At 50.6% G+C, this 16,504-nt stretch overlaps 1 protein-coding gene across 1 annotated transcript in view; it reads right to left on the bottom strand.

Moving 5' to 3' along the window:
- EDEM2 (ER degradation enhancing alpha-mannosidase like protein 2) overlaps positions 1-16,504 on the bottom strand; it is a 411,530-nt gene that overhangs the window by 153,500 nt on the left and 241,526 nt on the right. Inside the window, exon 6 of the mRNA XM_069652257.1 lies at positions 5,069-5,280. Within this exon, the coding sequence (XP_069508358.1) occupies positions 5,069-5,280 (212 nt within the window). The remainder of the gene's footprint in view (positions 1-5,068; positions 5,281-16,504) is intronic.

Genomic DNA, 16,504 nt, shown 5'->3' with positions numbered 1-16,504 from the left:
CCTTGATCGCAGTAACGGGAGTCTGGGTTGCAGGGGTGTCCCCTGCTTACCATTACGGTAAGCGGGGATAGGAACACATGTTTTTTTCAAAAGGATCCAGCGATGTCAGCATCGCCCCATGTAAGTGGGAGGAACTGACGCTGCAGGGGTACAGGACAGTCAGCGGTGTACACAGAAGTGTGCCGCAGTACAGGTAAGTGGGGTTTGGGGTGGGAGTATTGCGGGGCATGGGGGCAAAAGTGATCTGATTACTGCACCGCGCCGTAATTGACATTGACATTTTTCATTGGCGCCGTTACGGGCGGCGCAGTGATCACATAGATTAGATGCAAGTACTGCCTCTTGACATCAATTCCACAAAGCAACTGCTTGCACTGAAAAAATCCTATCCTATGGCAATTTAAACTCTTATAGTAGTTGATCGGCACATGGTTAATATTGTTCTCTAGATATAAACCGGCTCATGATTAACTCCTTGTACAGCCCGTATGACCACATGCCTGTATACAGGATAAGCAACCAGCCATACTTGTAACAAGTTGTGATGCCAATCAGTACTCAAACTCTTCAACACCTTAATGATCTGATGGCCAGTATGAACTTTTTCCTATTCATCAATATCATTATTTAACATATGATGCCCAAAACTGCTTGGATACGGACAGCAGAAACTAGTCTTGCCAGCAGACTGGGCAGCAGGAGTAGCAGGCAGAGGTGGGGGTATCCAATTAGGCATGCCTGCCTATACCTTTGCCTGCTTCCCACCACTCTGATCTTATCCTACCCTACCTGCCCCAGTCACATAGCACCACCACACTCTGGTGTTGCCAAGGACAGGCGTGGCCCACGGGAACCTTCCTGTTCTATCTAACTGCAGACTATCCTCCACCTTTGTTGGGTTGTCATCACCTCCTGAGATTAGTACCTTCTCTGCGCCACTGCTTCCACATCCTACTCCTTCATTTGGTATTACAACCTCCACCCTACAATCTTCTCCTCCCAATGCTACCACCGCCTCCTTCTAGCTTAATGCTAGAACCTCCATCTTCCGTTTTAATGTTTGAACCACCTCTTACAACCCCTTACTGTCTTACCACCTTCTGCGCACCACCAATGCCACCTCTATAGTCTCTGCTTCTCCAACTCAGTCTAATCTCCAACCACCTCCAAAATAGAGCCTCCTGCAACTCACATGGTATGACTAGGGTTTCTGGGTGCTCTAGAGTTTTAGCTCCTCCCCCTGGGCTGGGCTTTTGGTATAAATGTCTGCTCCTGTGTCCTGTAGCTGAGGCATGGTTGTTGGTCCAGGGTGCACCTTGCTTCGGGGCTGAACCACACCTCCATCTGGCCTGTCATCCATCTTGTATTCTATTCTCTCCTTCTCTCACTCTAATGCAGCCTGTTTATGACCCAAGTCTCTTGTTCCCTTAGCTTGTGAACTTGGTAACCTGCTCAAACTCTTACAGAGAATGCCCGCTAGCAGTGAATTTGCAACATCAAATCTTCAGCAAGGGAATGGTGAGTCAATTAATTGGTAGGTTGCATCACACATGGTTAAGCCACTGTCTTAATTCTGACATCTCACAACACTGTATCAAGCACATGATATGATATGATATGGCATTTGTAACGCACCTATACACGAGCGTTTCAAGTGTTTCAAGGCGCGACGAGGCAGGGAGGGGGAAACGGGGGAAGACAGACAACGATCCTACTAGGCCAGGTGTCATTCAGATCGCGCAAGTGCAGGGGAAGGGACAAAGCGCAAGGGGAGGGGAAGGGGCAAGTGCAGTACAAGGTAAGTATATATAATAAAATGAATAGGGCCAGCTGGTGGCAGGTGCAAGGTAAGTGCAGACAAGTGCTGGGAACGGGGGTGGTAGGGATACAGAGACAGTCCCGCAGAGCAGGGGTTGCCAGCGAGGCAGTGCAAGTGCAGAGTGGCTGGGCCCAGGACCGAGGTCGGCGAGATTGGCCCAGTTGCAGATTCGGTGCAGATTCAGCGAAGAATTAGCAGGGGAGAGGGAGAGAGAAAGCAGAAGCAAAGAGGAAGGTTTTGAGGTGCTTCCGGAACCGTAGATGGTTCTCCTCAAGTTTCAGGGAGGCAGGAAGGCTGTTCCAGAGGGAGGCCCCTGCCGCAGAGAGAGATCTACCCCCAGCTCGTTGCTTCGAGAAGCGGCTGACCCAGAGGGAGTTGGAGACGGATGAGCGAAGGGCTCGGGAAGGAAGATATTTAGGAAGAGAGAGTTGAAGGTATTTAGGCCCCATGCCTCAGAAGGCCTTGTGGACAATGCAGAGGGTTTTGAACTTTATCCTCGCAGCCACTGGGAGCCAGTGTAGAGACTTCAGTCCTGGAGAGATACGGTCCCTGGGCTTAAGGCCAAGGACAAGTCTCGCAGTTCTGTTCTGGATGAGTTGCAGAGGGCGGAGAGTGGAGGCAGGCAGATTAAGATAGAGGCTTTTACAGTAGTCCAGCTTTGAGAGAACCAGGGCTCATGAGACAGTGAGCTTCTGGGGGAAGGAGAGGAAGGGAAGAATACCTCTGAGGAGGTGCAGCTGGTAGTGTGACTTCTTAGAGACGTCAGATATATGAGGAGAGAAGGAGAGTGTGGAGTCGAAGATAACCCCGAGGTTTTTTGCCATGCAGGTAGGTGCAGGAAGAGGGCCAAGAGAGGCCGGCCAGAGAGCTGCAGGGAAGGAGGGAGTGGGTGTGCCGATGAGTAGAATCCCAGTCTTACTGACATTAAAGCAGAGGTCATTGGCAGCACACATGTCTCTAACGCCCCAGCCAGATGCTCAGGAGCTTCGGAGTGCAGTTTCTGATACCAAGGGTTGGATTGTAACAGTATTCAAACAAATGCTATGAATATCGTGCGAATGAAATGGACTCTAGTTAATGTGAAGTGTTTGTTTTTCCTGGGTCTGCCTAGAGAAAACGCAAGGTGCCGAGTTAAGAAGGTTCATAGTTACTCCGGTTTCCAGGGAGTGAACTGCAATGGGGCTCTTTTGCTCAGATGCTACCATTATTCGCCAGCAACTGCCTTATGACTTTCAACTGTGTTCGATATTATGTCTCCACAATGCTAGTCATAGTGGTTAAATGGTTTACAGTACATTCCAAGGAGAGTTTCCCTTATGTCACTCATGAACAATCCCTCACCCTGAATTAAGCCCAGAGTATTTCAAGATCGCTTTTCTAGGTCCGCATCAATTTTACAATATATGCACACCCCTCAGTCATATGTTGTTGGCATTGTTAACTCAAGAAGAGTTACTGCTCTAACCACACTGCTCTCATTAAGGAGAGCAACGTGTACCCCACTTTGAAAGTTACATCATGATGTGTACTTATACCTGGCTTGCTGTCTATGGTCAAGTAGAGCCTTTGCTTAGATTGTAACATTCAGTGTCTCATAGGCAAGTAAATCTAAATATGCTGAAGAACTGCCCAATTGAAGTTCCTACAATTCTTGCTATAGGCAACAATATTGATAAATACCCTCAAGTAACTCAGGTTATATACGGGGCACAGTTCTACATGATTCCTCTCTGCAAATACACATCAAACCTTGACAAAATGGTGCTGACTAGCTCCATGACCCTAGCTTTATATCAAATATATTTTCCTCACCAAAGTGACTAAAAACATGAAGTGGCAAAGCCAACATTTTTGGCATTTCTATAGGCTGGCAGGTTCAACAACACATTTCTTTTACCATTGCAATTACAATTTTGTACAAATAATTCCAACAAAATGAACAGCATGGTGCCATCATGCTTTTATCTTTCTGTATAAAATAAAGGCACGGTTTGCTGTATGCTGGTACACTGTATTGCCTAGAAATTAGGCTACTGAAGGCCTGTTTGGTTAAAGTGTTTCTGTTACACTAGGAGTAGGGTAATAGGTACAACCAACACAATGCCTTTCAGAAATCTTTTTTGAAGCAAGAAATTGAGGTTTACCTCAAATTTATGTGACAAGCATTTGTCTGACAGCTAATGTGCTACTGCTCAGGCAAGTGGTGTGTATTATCGATCCTGCAATGACAGAAAAAAAAGAACCAAGCCAACACACTTTCTATACCAATAGTTATTGCCTGCATACAGGTAGCCAGCATTACCTCAAAAAAGTCACCAAAACTAAAAAGACAAGTATTGACAGTGCCAATGGCGCTGGCATCATATGGCAGGTACTTGCCATTTCACAGCTAATGTTACGAAATGCCCACAGAGAACTTTCAATCATTATATATTGCTGGGATGGGATCTAGTACTCGGAGCACAGCAGGCACGGTCAACAAAAGTTCATGTACCCTAACCATTGCATTAAAAGACTCTGGAGCTCCCACCATTGTCATCCAATGGGCTTAAACGCCCATTTACAATAATCAGCCTAGTTAGGATACACATAACAGGTTCTATTATGCACAGTAATATTCCTTTAGGCTCATTTAACGCCGCAGTGCCACATTCCATTTTGGCTTAATAGCACAGAAATACACCTCCCATAATGCAGAGTCGTCACAATAGTGCCTGGTTCTATTATGCCAAGTTAGCAACATAAAATCATATTCCATTAATCCAATTTAACAGAGCCATATTCCATAATGTCCAGTATGCACTGTAGTGCTGGATTACATTAAGTCCTGTATGGATAGAATCCATTAGACCAGTTTGCTAAGTAAGTCCAAATTCTGTTATCAAGCATCCTTATACTCCTCGCCCCAGCTCTGCTGCAACTGACAGAAGACATGGGTTGTACCTGGAAACTGAACACTTGTCAATTCAACAAGTCAATCCAAATCTCTAAAAGCTAACAAACATGTTGCTTCTTAGTTGGCAAGGATGCTTGGAAATAATTGAATTCCAGTTCCACATTTTGGATTGGCATTCTACTTTGACTACTTGGAAAACTTTGAGATACTGTTCCTTTTGTCTCTGATAGTAGGGCTTTAGAAGGCAGTTTATCACACAAAGTGAGCTGCATTGCTGTACGAATGGATCAATGTATTTCTGCTCAAACTCAACAAATCTTGCAGGAAGCAAAGTGCGTCAGTTTCTCACTCACCAGTCCAATTTCAGAACGACTCTTCCAGAGCCCCACCAGGGCTTTTCTGGCCAGGTCTTCAAACACTGGGTCACCGGTAAGGCGACTCAACGTAGCAAATTCCACTATAAATGTCCCAACGCCAGCAGTGCAGGTGACAGGGGTCTCTGCTGGGTTTACGCCCTTCAGCAAATTGACAGTTCCATATGGCATGCCTGTTGGTGTCTGAAAAGCTTCACAAAATATGGGGGTTCATAATCAAAGATAGGTAAATATTTTTCAAACAAGAAATGCAATGCATTTATGGTCAGAACGCAGTTTATGTTTAAAAGGAAAAATTTGGTTAGATATTTGTTCAAGCTGCAAGTCTCAGCAAAAAAAGAAGTTGTGATCTTGAAAGGTACGTTATGACTTTGTATATGCAATTGCTTCAGAAACACTACCTGGTGGCTAGGAAAGTTGTGCGGTGGAGGTTTAAATAAGTAGGGGATAGACAGCTGATACACTGCCAGGTACTCACAGGCCCCAGAACATAGATTTAACTGTTGAGATCAGCTTGCCCTGCTGCTGTCTGTGTTCCATCTGTTGTGTATGTGCGAGTGTCTACCCGTGTGGGAAACGGACTGCTTCTTGTTATAAGGTAATATGACAGTCACATTACAGGGGCCTACATTATGAACCGGGGACCTGTAGGGGCCATGGAGGCGCAAAAGCTAGGTGAACAGTAACCCTGAAGTGGTAAACTGAATTTGCTGGGTTCGATAATCCCATTCCAAACTACCTTGCCTCATGACATGTATACATACTGTTAGTGAAAATTTTCTTTTTGCTGCTTTCCCCCAATAGACATCAATAGGACACCCCAAAATGTTGATATTGGGCCTCATTACAAGTCAGCCGGTACGGAAAGAACGGTGGTGGTAAATCTGCTACCACCGTTCTTTCTGGACAGGCTGATTAAGAGTCCTGCAAGCGGGAGGTGTCATTCCCGCCAGGTCTGACCTGGCGGGTTTAACACGACCCGCCTGCAGGCGGACATGGAAACACCGGCACCATTACAGTATGGTGCCGATGTTTCCACTTCCCCATTCCCATGGAGTCTCTTGGCACTCCATGGGAATGGGGATTAACAGATTTCCGCCTCCAGAATTACCGGCTCACCAGGGTTGTAATGCCCCGGTGATTCCAGCAATCACGGAGGAGGAATGGTAATACGAGTCTGGCGGTAACCTGCCTGAATTTCCAGCACTGTTACCGCTTGACTCGTAATGAGGCCCATTGTCTATAACCTTTCCTGACTTTTGGAGGCAAGTGAAGACTTTAGTTCACTTGACTTGCAAAGCTTATTTGTTTTGGGACACTGATCAGTACCTAGTAGGAGAAGTTGGTTCTCCTTTGTAAAATTCTGTTTATATTTCCCTGCACACATCACCTTACTGTGAAATGCAGTAGACACACATTGGCCCTGATTCATAGAAGCGCTTTGTAATGGCAAAACCCCATTGGAAAACGCTCTGTGAATTAGGCACATTGTGTGTCCCTATAAAAGTGTTACTTGGAACTTTATGGTTGCTTGCATTTTGGTGTCCAGGACAGGCTGGTGGAAGAGAATATAGGGGTAATTCATAGATTTCAGCGCAGAAGCAGCGCACACGGGCAGCGCAGAGAGGGAGTGTGCGTCAGCCGTGTGTGCTAAACAGCATTCTGGCGCACTGTGTATTCATGGATTTTCCAAGCCATTTTGAGCCGTGGCGCAGCGGACATTCTGCAGCGCCAGTTACGCCCCTAAAAACGCCCCTTGCGCAAAGAAAATCCATCGAAATCCCCAATACGGCACAAAGGACTTCGCTAACCCGGGACCAGCTTACAGGTCCACTACACTGTAATCGTGTGAAAAACTATGCGTACCCCGCTCACGGCAGCCAAAACGCGTGAAAATGTACTTGCGCACCACCTTCAATACAGGTACCCCGCTTGCGGCAGCCAAAACGTGTGAAAATCTCCCCGCACACACCCTTCGATAGGCATACCCCGCTCGTTGCAGCCAAGACGTGTGGAAATTTATTTCTGCACCCCCTTGAATACGCGTACTCCGCCTGTGGCAAGCAAATTGCGTGGAACATTTCCCCACTGTGGTGTGGGCTGCCTACGGGTCATGGCCAGGGGTGATGGGCTGCCTGCGGGTCATGGTCAGGGTGGATGGGCTGCCTGCGGGGCATGCCCAGGGGTGTAGGGTGGTCCCCTGTGGTGTGGGCAGCCTCGAGTCATGGTCTGGGGTGGTGGGCTGCCTGCGGGGCATGGCCAAGGGTGTAGGGTGGTCCCCTGTGGTGTGGGCTGCCTACGGGTCATGGACAGGGTTGATGGGCTGCCTGCGGGTCATGGTCTGGGGTGATGGGCTGCCTGTGGGGCATGCCCAGGGTGATGGGCTGCCTGCGGGACATGGTCAGGGTGGATGGGCTGCCTGCGGGTCATGCCCAGGGGTGTAAGGTGGTCCCCTGTGGTTTGGGCTGCCTGCGGGTCATGGTCTGGGGTGATGGGCTGCCTGCGGGGCATGGCCAGGGGTGTAGGGGGGTCCCCTGTGATGTGGGCTGCCTGCGGGTCATGGTCAGGGGTGATGGGCTGCCTGCAGGTCATGGACAGGGTGGATGGGCTGCCTGTGGGGCATGCCCAGGGGTGTAGGGTGGTCCCCTGTGGTGTAGGCTGCCTGTGGGTCATGGTCTGGGGTGATGGGGTGCCTGCAGGCCATGGTCTGGGGTGATGGGTTGCCTGTGGGGCATGCCCAGGGGTGATGGGCTGCCTGCAGGTCATAGTCAGGGGTAATGGGCTGCCTGCGGGTCATCGTCAGCGTGGATGGGCTGCCTGCAGGGCATGGGGAGGGTGGATGGGCTGCCTTCACGCATTCCGGGGGTGCGCGTGGAGTTTCACATGCGATTGGCCTGGCGCGAGCGGGGTAGGCGTATTCCGGGGGTGCGCGGGGAGTACTACAGGCGATTGGCCTGGGGCGAGCGGGGTAGGCGTATTCCGGGGGTGCGTGGGGAGTACTACAGGCGATTGGCCTGGCGCGAGCGGGGTACACGTATTCGGGGGTGTGCAGGGATTTTCACAAGCAATTTGCCAGTGTGGGCCCTCCCGGTTGTGGCACTCCCCCCTCCCCATGCCCTGCAGGCAGCCCACACCACAGGGGACCACCTTACACCCCTGGGCATGCCCCACAGGCAGCCCATCACCCCAGACCATGACCCGCAGGCAGGCCACATGGCACCATGCACTTGGGAGCCCCGACTCATGTCCCCCACCCCACCCCCAGTGACGGCAACCTGCCAGCAAGCCCCGATCATGCCCACCACCCAACACGTCATCACAATCCAGACCCAAGGCTCTTATGGACACCCACATCCCACCCTACGCCACCCCAGTCCAAACACCCAACCAAGCATTCCATCCACTCCATATTGAATTCCCCATGTCATGATAGAAACCAAATAACCAGCATGCCCATGAATACATGTCAGTCAGACCCACACAATGGCGACACATGACTGAGAAAACACACATTGTGACATGCACAAAACGAATGAGAGAAGACCACACAAGTAGAGAAAAAAACCTGTATTAAATACTAAACATAATGAATTTAACGAAAGCACACAAGAATAAAAAAAATTAATCCAAGTCCAGATGTCCAAAATTGAGCAACAAAAATGAAGGCTGTCATCAATAAAATCCAAAGTAAAATGGCTCCAAAGCGCCAGTCCATAAAATAAAATCCAAAGTTAAAAAAAAAACAAAGCATTCCTCCATGGGTGAAAAAAAAAAGTAGATCCAGGTCCATAACTATATACAAATGAAAATTCAAGGGTCCATGAGCCCAACAATCCAAATGAAACCTAACCAAAAACCTACCTAACAACTATTTACAAAAAGGCGGGGCATAGTCCATGCGCCCCAAAGAAAAATAAAAATAAAAGGAAACCTACACCTACAAAACTATATACAAGGCCGGTCGACTAGTCCGACGGCTTACTTTTTGATGTTCCGGGCCAGGGCATCATCGAACTCAACGTCCATGTTCCAGAGCCGGGCCGCTTCCCTGGCCGAGAGGTCTTGCAGGGATGCAGCCTCCTCCAACTCCCTGCGAGTTGCCTCAAGGCACTCAGCCCGCCCCAATGCCCTGTGCATGGAGTTCGCCGCCCTGACCATTGTGAGTCGTGCCCTCCACCCGCTGCCGCTCTGCACCCATTTGCTGGCCCAACCGCTGCCACACGAAAGACACTCCCAATCCTGGTTCCTCCTGCCCGTCAGCCAATGCCTGCCCCGAGGATGTTGATGGCCCAAGGCCACATGCCTTCCACGCCAAGCCTGCCGCTGCCTTTTTGCTGCCTGCCGCCGCCACCACCACCACGACTGCCTCCGGGTAGATGGCAACACCCGGGACCGTCGTGCAGGTGCCCTGCTTGAATGTGCCTGTACATCGTCCATTGCCAGGGGTCCAGTTGCTGGGGTGACCACCTGTGCTGGAGCTCCGACTCCCGACTGTGGCAGGGATGGGATCTCCAACAGTCTGGCTGCGTTGGTTGGGGCAGGTCCACAGGGGGACCTGGTGTAATGTGGGCTGGAAGACGGCACGGAGAATGACTGGAGTATAGTGTGCACAGAGGAGGAGAGGGCGCAAGACAGAGCGACACATTGAGGAAACCCCCGACCACGAGCCCTCTCAAGTGGGCCACGTTGGTACACCTCTCTTCGTGATTATGTGCGGGATCCTACCAGGAAGCATGCACGTCATCACGAATTACACGTATGAGCAATGTCACACCAACGAGGATGGACTTGATCCTGTCAGGGGTCCCCACGTCCGCAGGTAGAGGAGTGGCAGATGACGTGGACCTCCCCCCTACCTGCGGACGGGCCTGGGACGGGGCATCCCTGCTGGTGCATGGTGACGCAGTCACAGTGGCAGGGAAGGTGACATGCACAGGCCCCTCCGCGGCGACCTGTGCTGCCTCCTGCCCCTGGACTGAACCACTTACACCAGTGGTACCACCCCCACCATGCCCCATGCGCAGCTTGGATGTGGCTTCCTCCTCTTCCGTACACACCACCAACCTGGATGTCTCTGCACTGTCTTCCGCCATCCCCAGCACCTGTGGGGGCTCACCCACCCCTTCTGCTGAAGTTGTAGTGGCAGACGTGGCACGAGTCCCCTCGCTCCCAGATGATGGAATGTCCTGGGAGGGTGACTCGGCCTTGCGTCGCCTGCCGCTTTCCTCCACAGCGCCATCTCCGCCCTCTTCTTCACTCGCCGCTGTGTAAAGGGAGACCTTGCACACCAGAATCAGGGTACTGTACAATAGTCCCCTAGACACAAAGCAATAGCACATGAGTGTCACTGTCAAAAATCACTTCCATCATGTCCCTCCACAACACATGGGTCAGTGCAGGCAACACACATGCAGGAACAGGGATGGCACATGCAACAAACATTTGCATCCATGACCAAGGCACCATAGAAACATCAAACGGTGGGCTAAAACTCACATGCATCATGTGACATGCTGATCACATGCACACACATCACCGGAGGGTCATGCATCTGGTCCCGTATACCCCAAGAAACAGTGGATACAAGGATGTATAGGCTGTATCAATGGATCAACACATCATCATGGACATGTGTCATGCATCCATGGTGTTTACCAGTCACTCACACACTACTCAGACTCACAGACATGTACACCATGCATGTCCATGACAGCAGCACCCATCTCTCATACCCCAAACATGTCCAAGTACAGACACAGGCATGCATACACGTGTAAATTTGGCATGCTGCTCCGCATGATGCATTGTGACACATACACCATCCATGTGGGTCACGCCTGACTGCACTCATATGCAGCACCATCATGTCCCTGCACACACACATCCATACATACATACATACATACATGACCCATGTCACACATACAGCCAAGTAGCTAACTACCACTACACTGCAACATGCACTGTTTTACACAGCAGTGCATTGGCACTTACCGCTCGACTCCAGATGGGCCTGCATCCTGAGGATCTGGTGGTGAAGCACTGGGCGAATGCGCTCCAGGACCCTCATCTGCTGGGTGGTAAACTGGCCCCGGCGTCCCACTGCATCCGCTGTGTCTAAGAGGCGCCGGGCCTCCTTGAGGGTCCTGGACTTGTAGTGCTCCCAGCGCTTCTGGACGTGTTTGATGTCACGGGGTGCCACCCCCTCCGCGTTGATGGCACCCACTATGTTCGTCCAGATCCTCCTCCGTCCTTCCTCGTCGGCGCGCAATGGTGAGAAGAGGGCATCATAAAGCCCCAGGACTTGCTCCACCAGGATGCCAACTTCATTGGCAGTGAAGCTGGCAGCCCTCTGACTCTCTGCTTGGGGGTTGCCACTGGTGCCGGATGGTGTTGGTTCGGACATGGCAACCCCCGAGGCAGGTGTGGGTTGGCAACTGGGTCCTGGGGCTGGGCTAAGGAGCGATGGTACACCAGTCGGAAGTCTTCTGTTCCAGCATGGGTGGTCACAGCAACTGGACCCCTGCAGATGGCTGATGTGCAGGCACCAAATGGCAGGGCACTGTTGGCAGCAGGCAGGCAGCAACAGATGGCTTTCTGGGCAGGAGCGTGGTCTTCTGTGTGTTGCCGTGTGGCCAGCTTGATGCAGAGTGATTTGGCACGTGAAAAAACAGCACGTCAACGTGAAATTCGAAAAAAGGCCCTTGGCGTGTATGCATGTAAGTGACGTGATGTGCGCAGGCGTTTCCCTCGGCACGGGTGCATAGTAAATCCACACGTGCAAAAAAAGCACATCAGCGTGTTAATGCATGTAATTTGAGGAAAGACAGCGCGCAAGTGATAAGGCACGCATGGCATTTCTGTGGGAAGGGGTTAAAGGTCCGTGTAGGACACCATTTGCTTGTACGTGCTTTTTGTCGAGAGCGATTCTTGTACTTCTTGTCGGTTCGCATGCGATTACTTCACAACGGTTGCAGTGCGTACTGCTTGTTTACTAAGACAGAGCTCAATTCTTCTTTTGGCGGGGGTGTTGCCTACGCACCCATGCGCATCTTTTTCACGTTATTTTTCCAGGCAGACAGGGAGTCGTGCACGTATTTTTCCACGGTGTTGCCCCGGTGTGTCACATACCCAGGTCATTGTAGCCTGCGTGTACCACACGTATGCTTATTTTTGTGTTTCTGGGTGCCACAGCGTACTGCAGGTCCTTCATTCCACGCATGTGGGCTACCGAGGGGGGGTCGCATGCACGTTAATTTTTTTTGGGGTGCCTGACCGTTACGTGACCAGTCATCTTCCCCCAGGGGTCACAGACAGCCTTGCTAGAGCACAGGGGTATGTATTCCATCTAGTACCCTGTCCCCTTCACCCCAATTGCCCAGGACAATGGTTTACTGCACCTCCCATTCGCACAAGAACATCAGTGACATGGTTGGGAGGTGACCAAGTGATAAGGGAGGCAAAGGTGGCCGGCCTCCAAGAGGTGTCTGCAGTAGGGGACGGGGCCAGGATGAGCAGAGTGGGCAGGGTGGCCCAAGAGGCCAGTGTGTCGAGGAACAATCAGGCACACCTATGCGTCCCCCGCCCCCAATGGGTCAGGGAGATGCAGCTGACACCATCCCAGCTCAGGCCCTGTTAACCTGGCCCAGATTGGTCACAGAACTGGCACAGGATGACTCAAAGGCCGACTTCCGTGTCACGAAGTCAAAGCCACGTGTGGCGGTGAAAGTTGCTGTCACCAGGCCACATGGATCTGGGGCAGCAATGTCATCTGCTGCCCCAAGCAGCCAGGGTGAGGAGTCACCCAGCCGGGACAGTGTTGGTCCTAGACCATCACACCAAGGCAGTTGTGCCGCTTGTTCCTGGCAACACCACCCAGCCGCCAATGCCTGCAGTGAGACCTTTGGTCATCGTGCCATCGCCTGCTTCCAGTGGCCAGTCCACCTGCGCTTCAGCCCCTACCGACCAGAGCAGCGTAAGCCACTCAAGGTCCACACCACCTCTCAAGAGGAAGAAGCGTGCTCTTGCGGAAAAGGCTGGGACCCTAGACACGGCTCGCCCTTCCGGCACGTCAAAGAAGCGGAGTTTCAATGATGTGGAACTAGACGTGCTTGTGGGCTACGTGTCGGCACATGGCCGCAACATGCTGGTGACTGCAGGATGCAAGACTACGACTGCTCAACGTAGGGCACACTGGCAGTGCATCGCAGACCAGATTAGTACACTTGGATTTGTGAAGCGCACAGCTGATTGCTCAAACCGGTGGAATGAACTCAAACACTGAGCAAAAAACAAGCTGGCTTCTAATTATGCCTCTACTCTGGTGACTGGCAGTGGGTCTCCACCAGAGGAGGATGAACTCACAGAACATGAGGCAATCGCTGGAGGGTTCATCGCAGAGGATCAGATCCAAGGCGTGGGAGACCTACCAGATCTTGAGGCAATGTCTGGTGAGTGGCCATGCGTGTGTGTCCAGACCATGTATATGTTGCTTGGGTGATGTGTTCTGATTGAGTGCCAGGTCAGGCTGTGTAGTCATGACTGCTATATGTGACCCATGTGGTGCCTCCAAACCATCCCCCGCCCTTGGGTTTGGGTTTCACAGTATCCCTACTGACCGCTGAAAAAACTTCGCACATAATGACTGCACTTGCCCTTCAACTGGTATCATGCCACAACATTCTTAATAGTGTTCATTCTGCCCGATTGATGGAATCATGGAATCATTTGCACGATAAACACACATTTTTGTGCCGTTCTGCCCCAAATTCAACATACTTCAGACATAGATTTCACCCCACAATAACCCCACATTTGTTAACTTTTAATGGAAATGATTTCATCAATCAGGCTGATTGACTTTTGTGCACCTACACATGCACTGTACCCGATCACTTCGAAGCCCCGTTTGAATGTTCAACACGACAATTGACTTGTGTCATGTCCAAGTGACCTACCATTGATGTATCCATGTGCCTCCCATCACTGTATTAGTAAACAGTGGCATTGTTGCAGCGTGTGACATGTGTTTTGTCACACTCTTTTGCATGTTCTATTTCATGATGTGCGTCTCACGTGGATGGGGACAGTACTGATTTACTACCATCTGGGTGTCTTTGTCAATTCTGCCATGGCTATGCTACGTGCCATCTGTGTGCTGGCATGTGTCATGTTTGTAGATTGTCCATGCCACTCACAGGCTAATGTGTGATGCAGGTGCTATGCACCATGCAGCACATGTGTTGCTTTTCCATTTTTGGAGTCCTCAGTGTCTGCTTTTAGGGTCCCCTTCCACTTCATTGCCAGTGCATGCATGCCAGAGTTTGTGTAATGTCTGACATGTCTAATTAATGTATTCGATGTGTAGATTGTGATGCCTATGTGTGTGTCGGCTATGCTGTTCATGCCTGTCTTCATTAATTTTGTTTTATTTTTGTGCAGGTGATGAGGCACTAGATGCTGTTGAAGAGGAGGAGATGGCGCAGGGGCAGGAGTACTCAGAGCACCAACCAGGCACCAGTGGAGAACGTGGGGTGGTGGTGCAGGAAAATCCATTAGTCCTACAGACCATCCTGTCCATGGGTGTCTCTGGGTAAAACTCCAATGACCCCTATGGCCCAGGTGCTGAATCAGACACTGAGACAAATGTCCCATCTCAGGTGAGTGTTTCTGGCAGGGATGCTGTGCTGTCCAACACCCCTGCACTGGGGGTAGACCCCTCAATGGGCCATTGAGTGTTGGAATGTCCGCCTGTGGCAGTTACGGATGCAGGGTCACACTCCACTATGTTTGCTCCTGTTCCTGAGCCAGCAGATCAAAGGAGGAATGCAGTCCTGCAGCCTCAGGCAGTGCCAGCACAGCAAGGGGCACATCACCTTGGGCCTAACAGGTGTGGTGTCCACCAACGGGGTGGCCGTGCGCCACCAGGCAATACTGTGTGGGAGAACTCCATGTATACTATTGCAGCACAACAGGGGGCATCGTGTGAGATGATGGCTCAGGCCGTGGATAGGGTGGCCACTTCCATTCTCCCCCCAGAAAGGCAGGTTGAGCTCCAGAAGCAGGCAACGGAGTCCACGTGCCGATCACACAGGGAGGACTTGTTGGCGTCCAACAGGGACCGACAGGCTGAACTGGAGACTCTGCGCACAGCCATATCTGCAGAGTCACAGGCCCACAGGGATGCCCGGAGGTTAGAACACTCAGAGATACTCTGGGTGCATTTGAGGTGTCCCAGAGTACAAGGTCAGAACAGCAGCTGGAGCAGCTAACACACAAAATCTCAGCTGAGCTCCAGGCAAGCCGTGAGGAGATCTGGGCATCACGTGAGGCCTTGCAGACAGAAGTCTGTGCTACCCGTGAGGTGCGGCATGGGGGGATCTCCAGACCATCATCCTGCAGAACCAAACCTTTCAGACCCGCTTGCTTGCTGCCATGGAGGAGCATGCCAGGGCTTTGCGTGGTCTGCCTCCCATACCACGCACACCTTCTAATGTACCACCAGAGGTGACGACAGCGACGACAGTTCTCCCACTATCGGGTAGCTGTGCAGGCCATGAGCCCGTGGAGTTTTTTTTTTCTCTCGACATCTGCGCATATGGCTGTTGGGGTGCACCCTGTGCCTCCTCCCTCCTGGGTCGACCCATGGCCATTTTTGATTTACATTTTTTTATTTTTATTTTATTTTTCATTTTTGATTTTACATTTTGAATTAATTTTATTTTACATTTTTGAGTTTATTTTACATTTTTGAGTTGTTTTCATTTTCATTTTGTTTTCATATTTCATTTGAAATTTAAATTTTTCATTTGAATTTCTTATTTTTGTTTTCCTTTTTTGTTGATAACTTTTTTTCAGATTGTACATTCATGTTACAGTGTGTTGCTTTGTGTGGCACCCGTAGGCATCCACTATGTTCCAGCAGGGCCCATGCAGGCTTGTCCTGTGTTTGTGTTTGAAACTTGGGGTCCTGACACATATGCCACTCCTGCTTCCCCTTTCCATGGGCTTGCAAGGGTGTCACAGTGTGACAGTAACTTACACAGAGGCATTGTGCTTCCATAAGTTGTGTGGGTAGTCTGTAGTCCAAACTCTGTATACACCCTGTAAGGGATCACTATGAGCAGGAGTTAGGTTAACATAAATGTGTCTTCATTGACTTAAAAAATGGTAACAAAAGAAAATTAAGTTGGGTAAGAACCCCTGTCTATAGTCCAATATTTGTTGTCGGCAGGCTTGGTTAGAGTATAAAGGCAAAACCGTAGTTTAGTCTTCGTATGCCCACTGGAACCTCTCGGCTGCTTCCTCACTCTCTGCTGGTGTCTGCAACAGAAAGGAAACGAATCCGTCAGTTTTTCCTTTTCTCCTCCCTTATATAGGGGCTGGGACAATTCCACCCAATCAGGATGCTTCCCC

Source organism: Ambystoma mexicanum, chromosome 3p (assembly GCF_040938575.1).
Source record: "Ambystoma mexicanum isolate Mex_15411 chromosome 3p, UKY_AmexF1_1, whole genome shotgun sequence".
Lineage (NCBI taxonomy): Eukaryota > Metazoa > Chordata > Amphibia > Caudata > Ambystomatidae > Ambystoma > Ambystoma mexicanum.
Note: the sequence above shows the minus strand (reverse complement) of the source record. Positions and strands in the feature narration are given on the sequence as shown.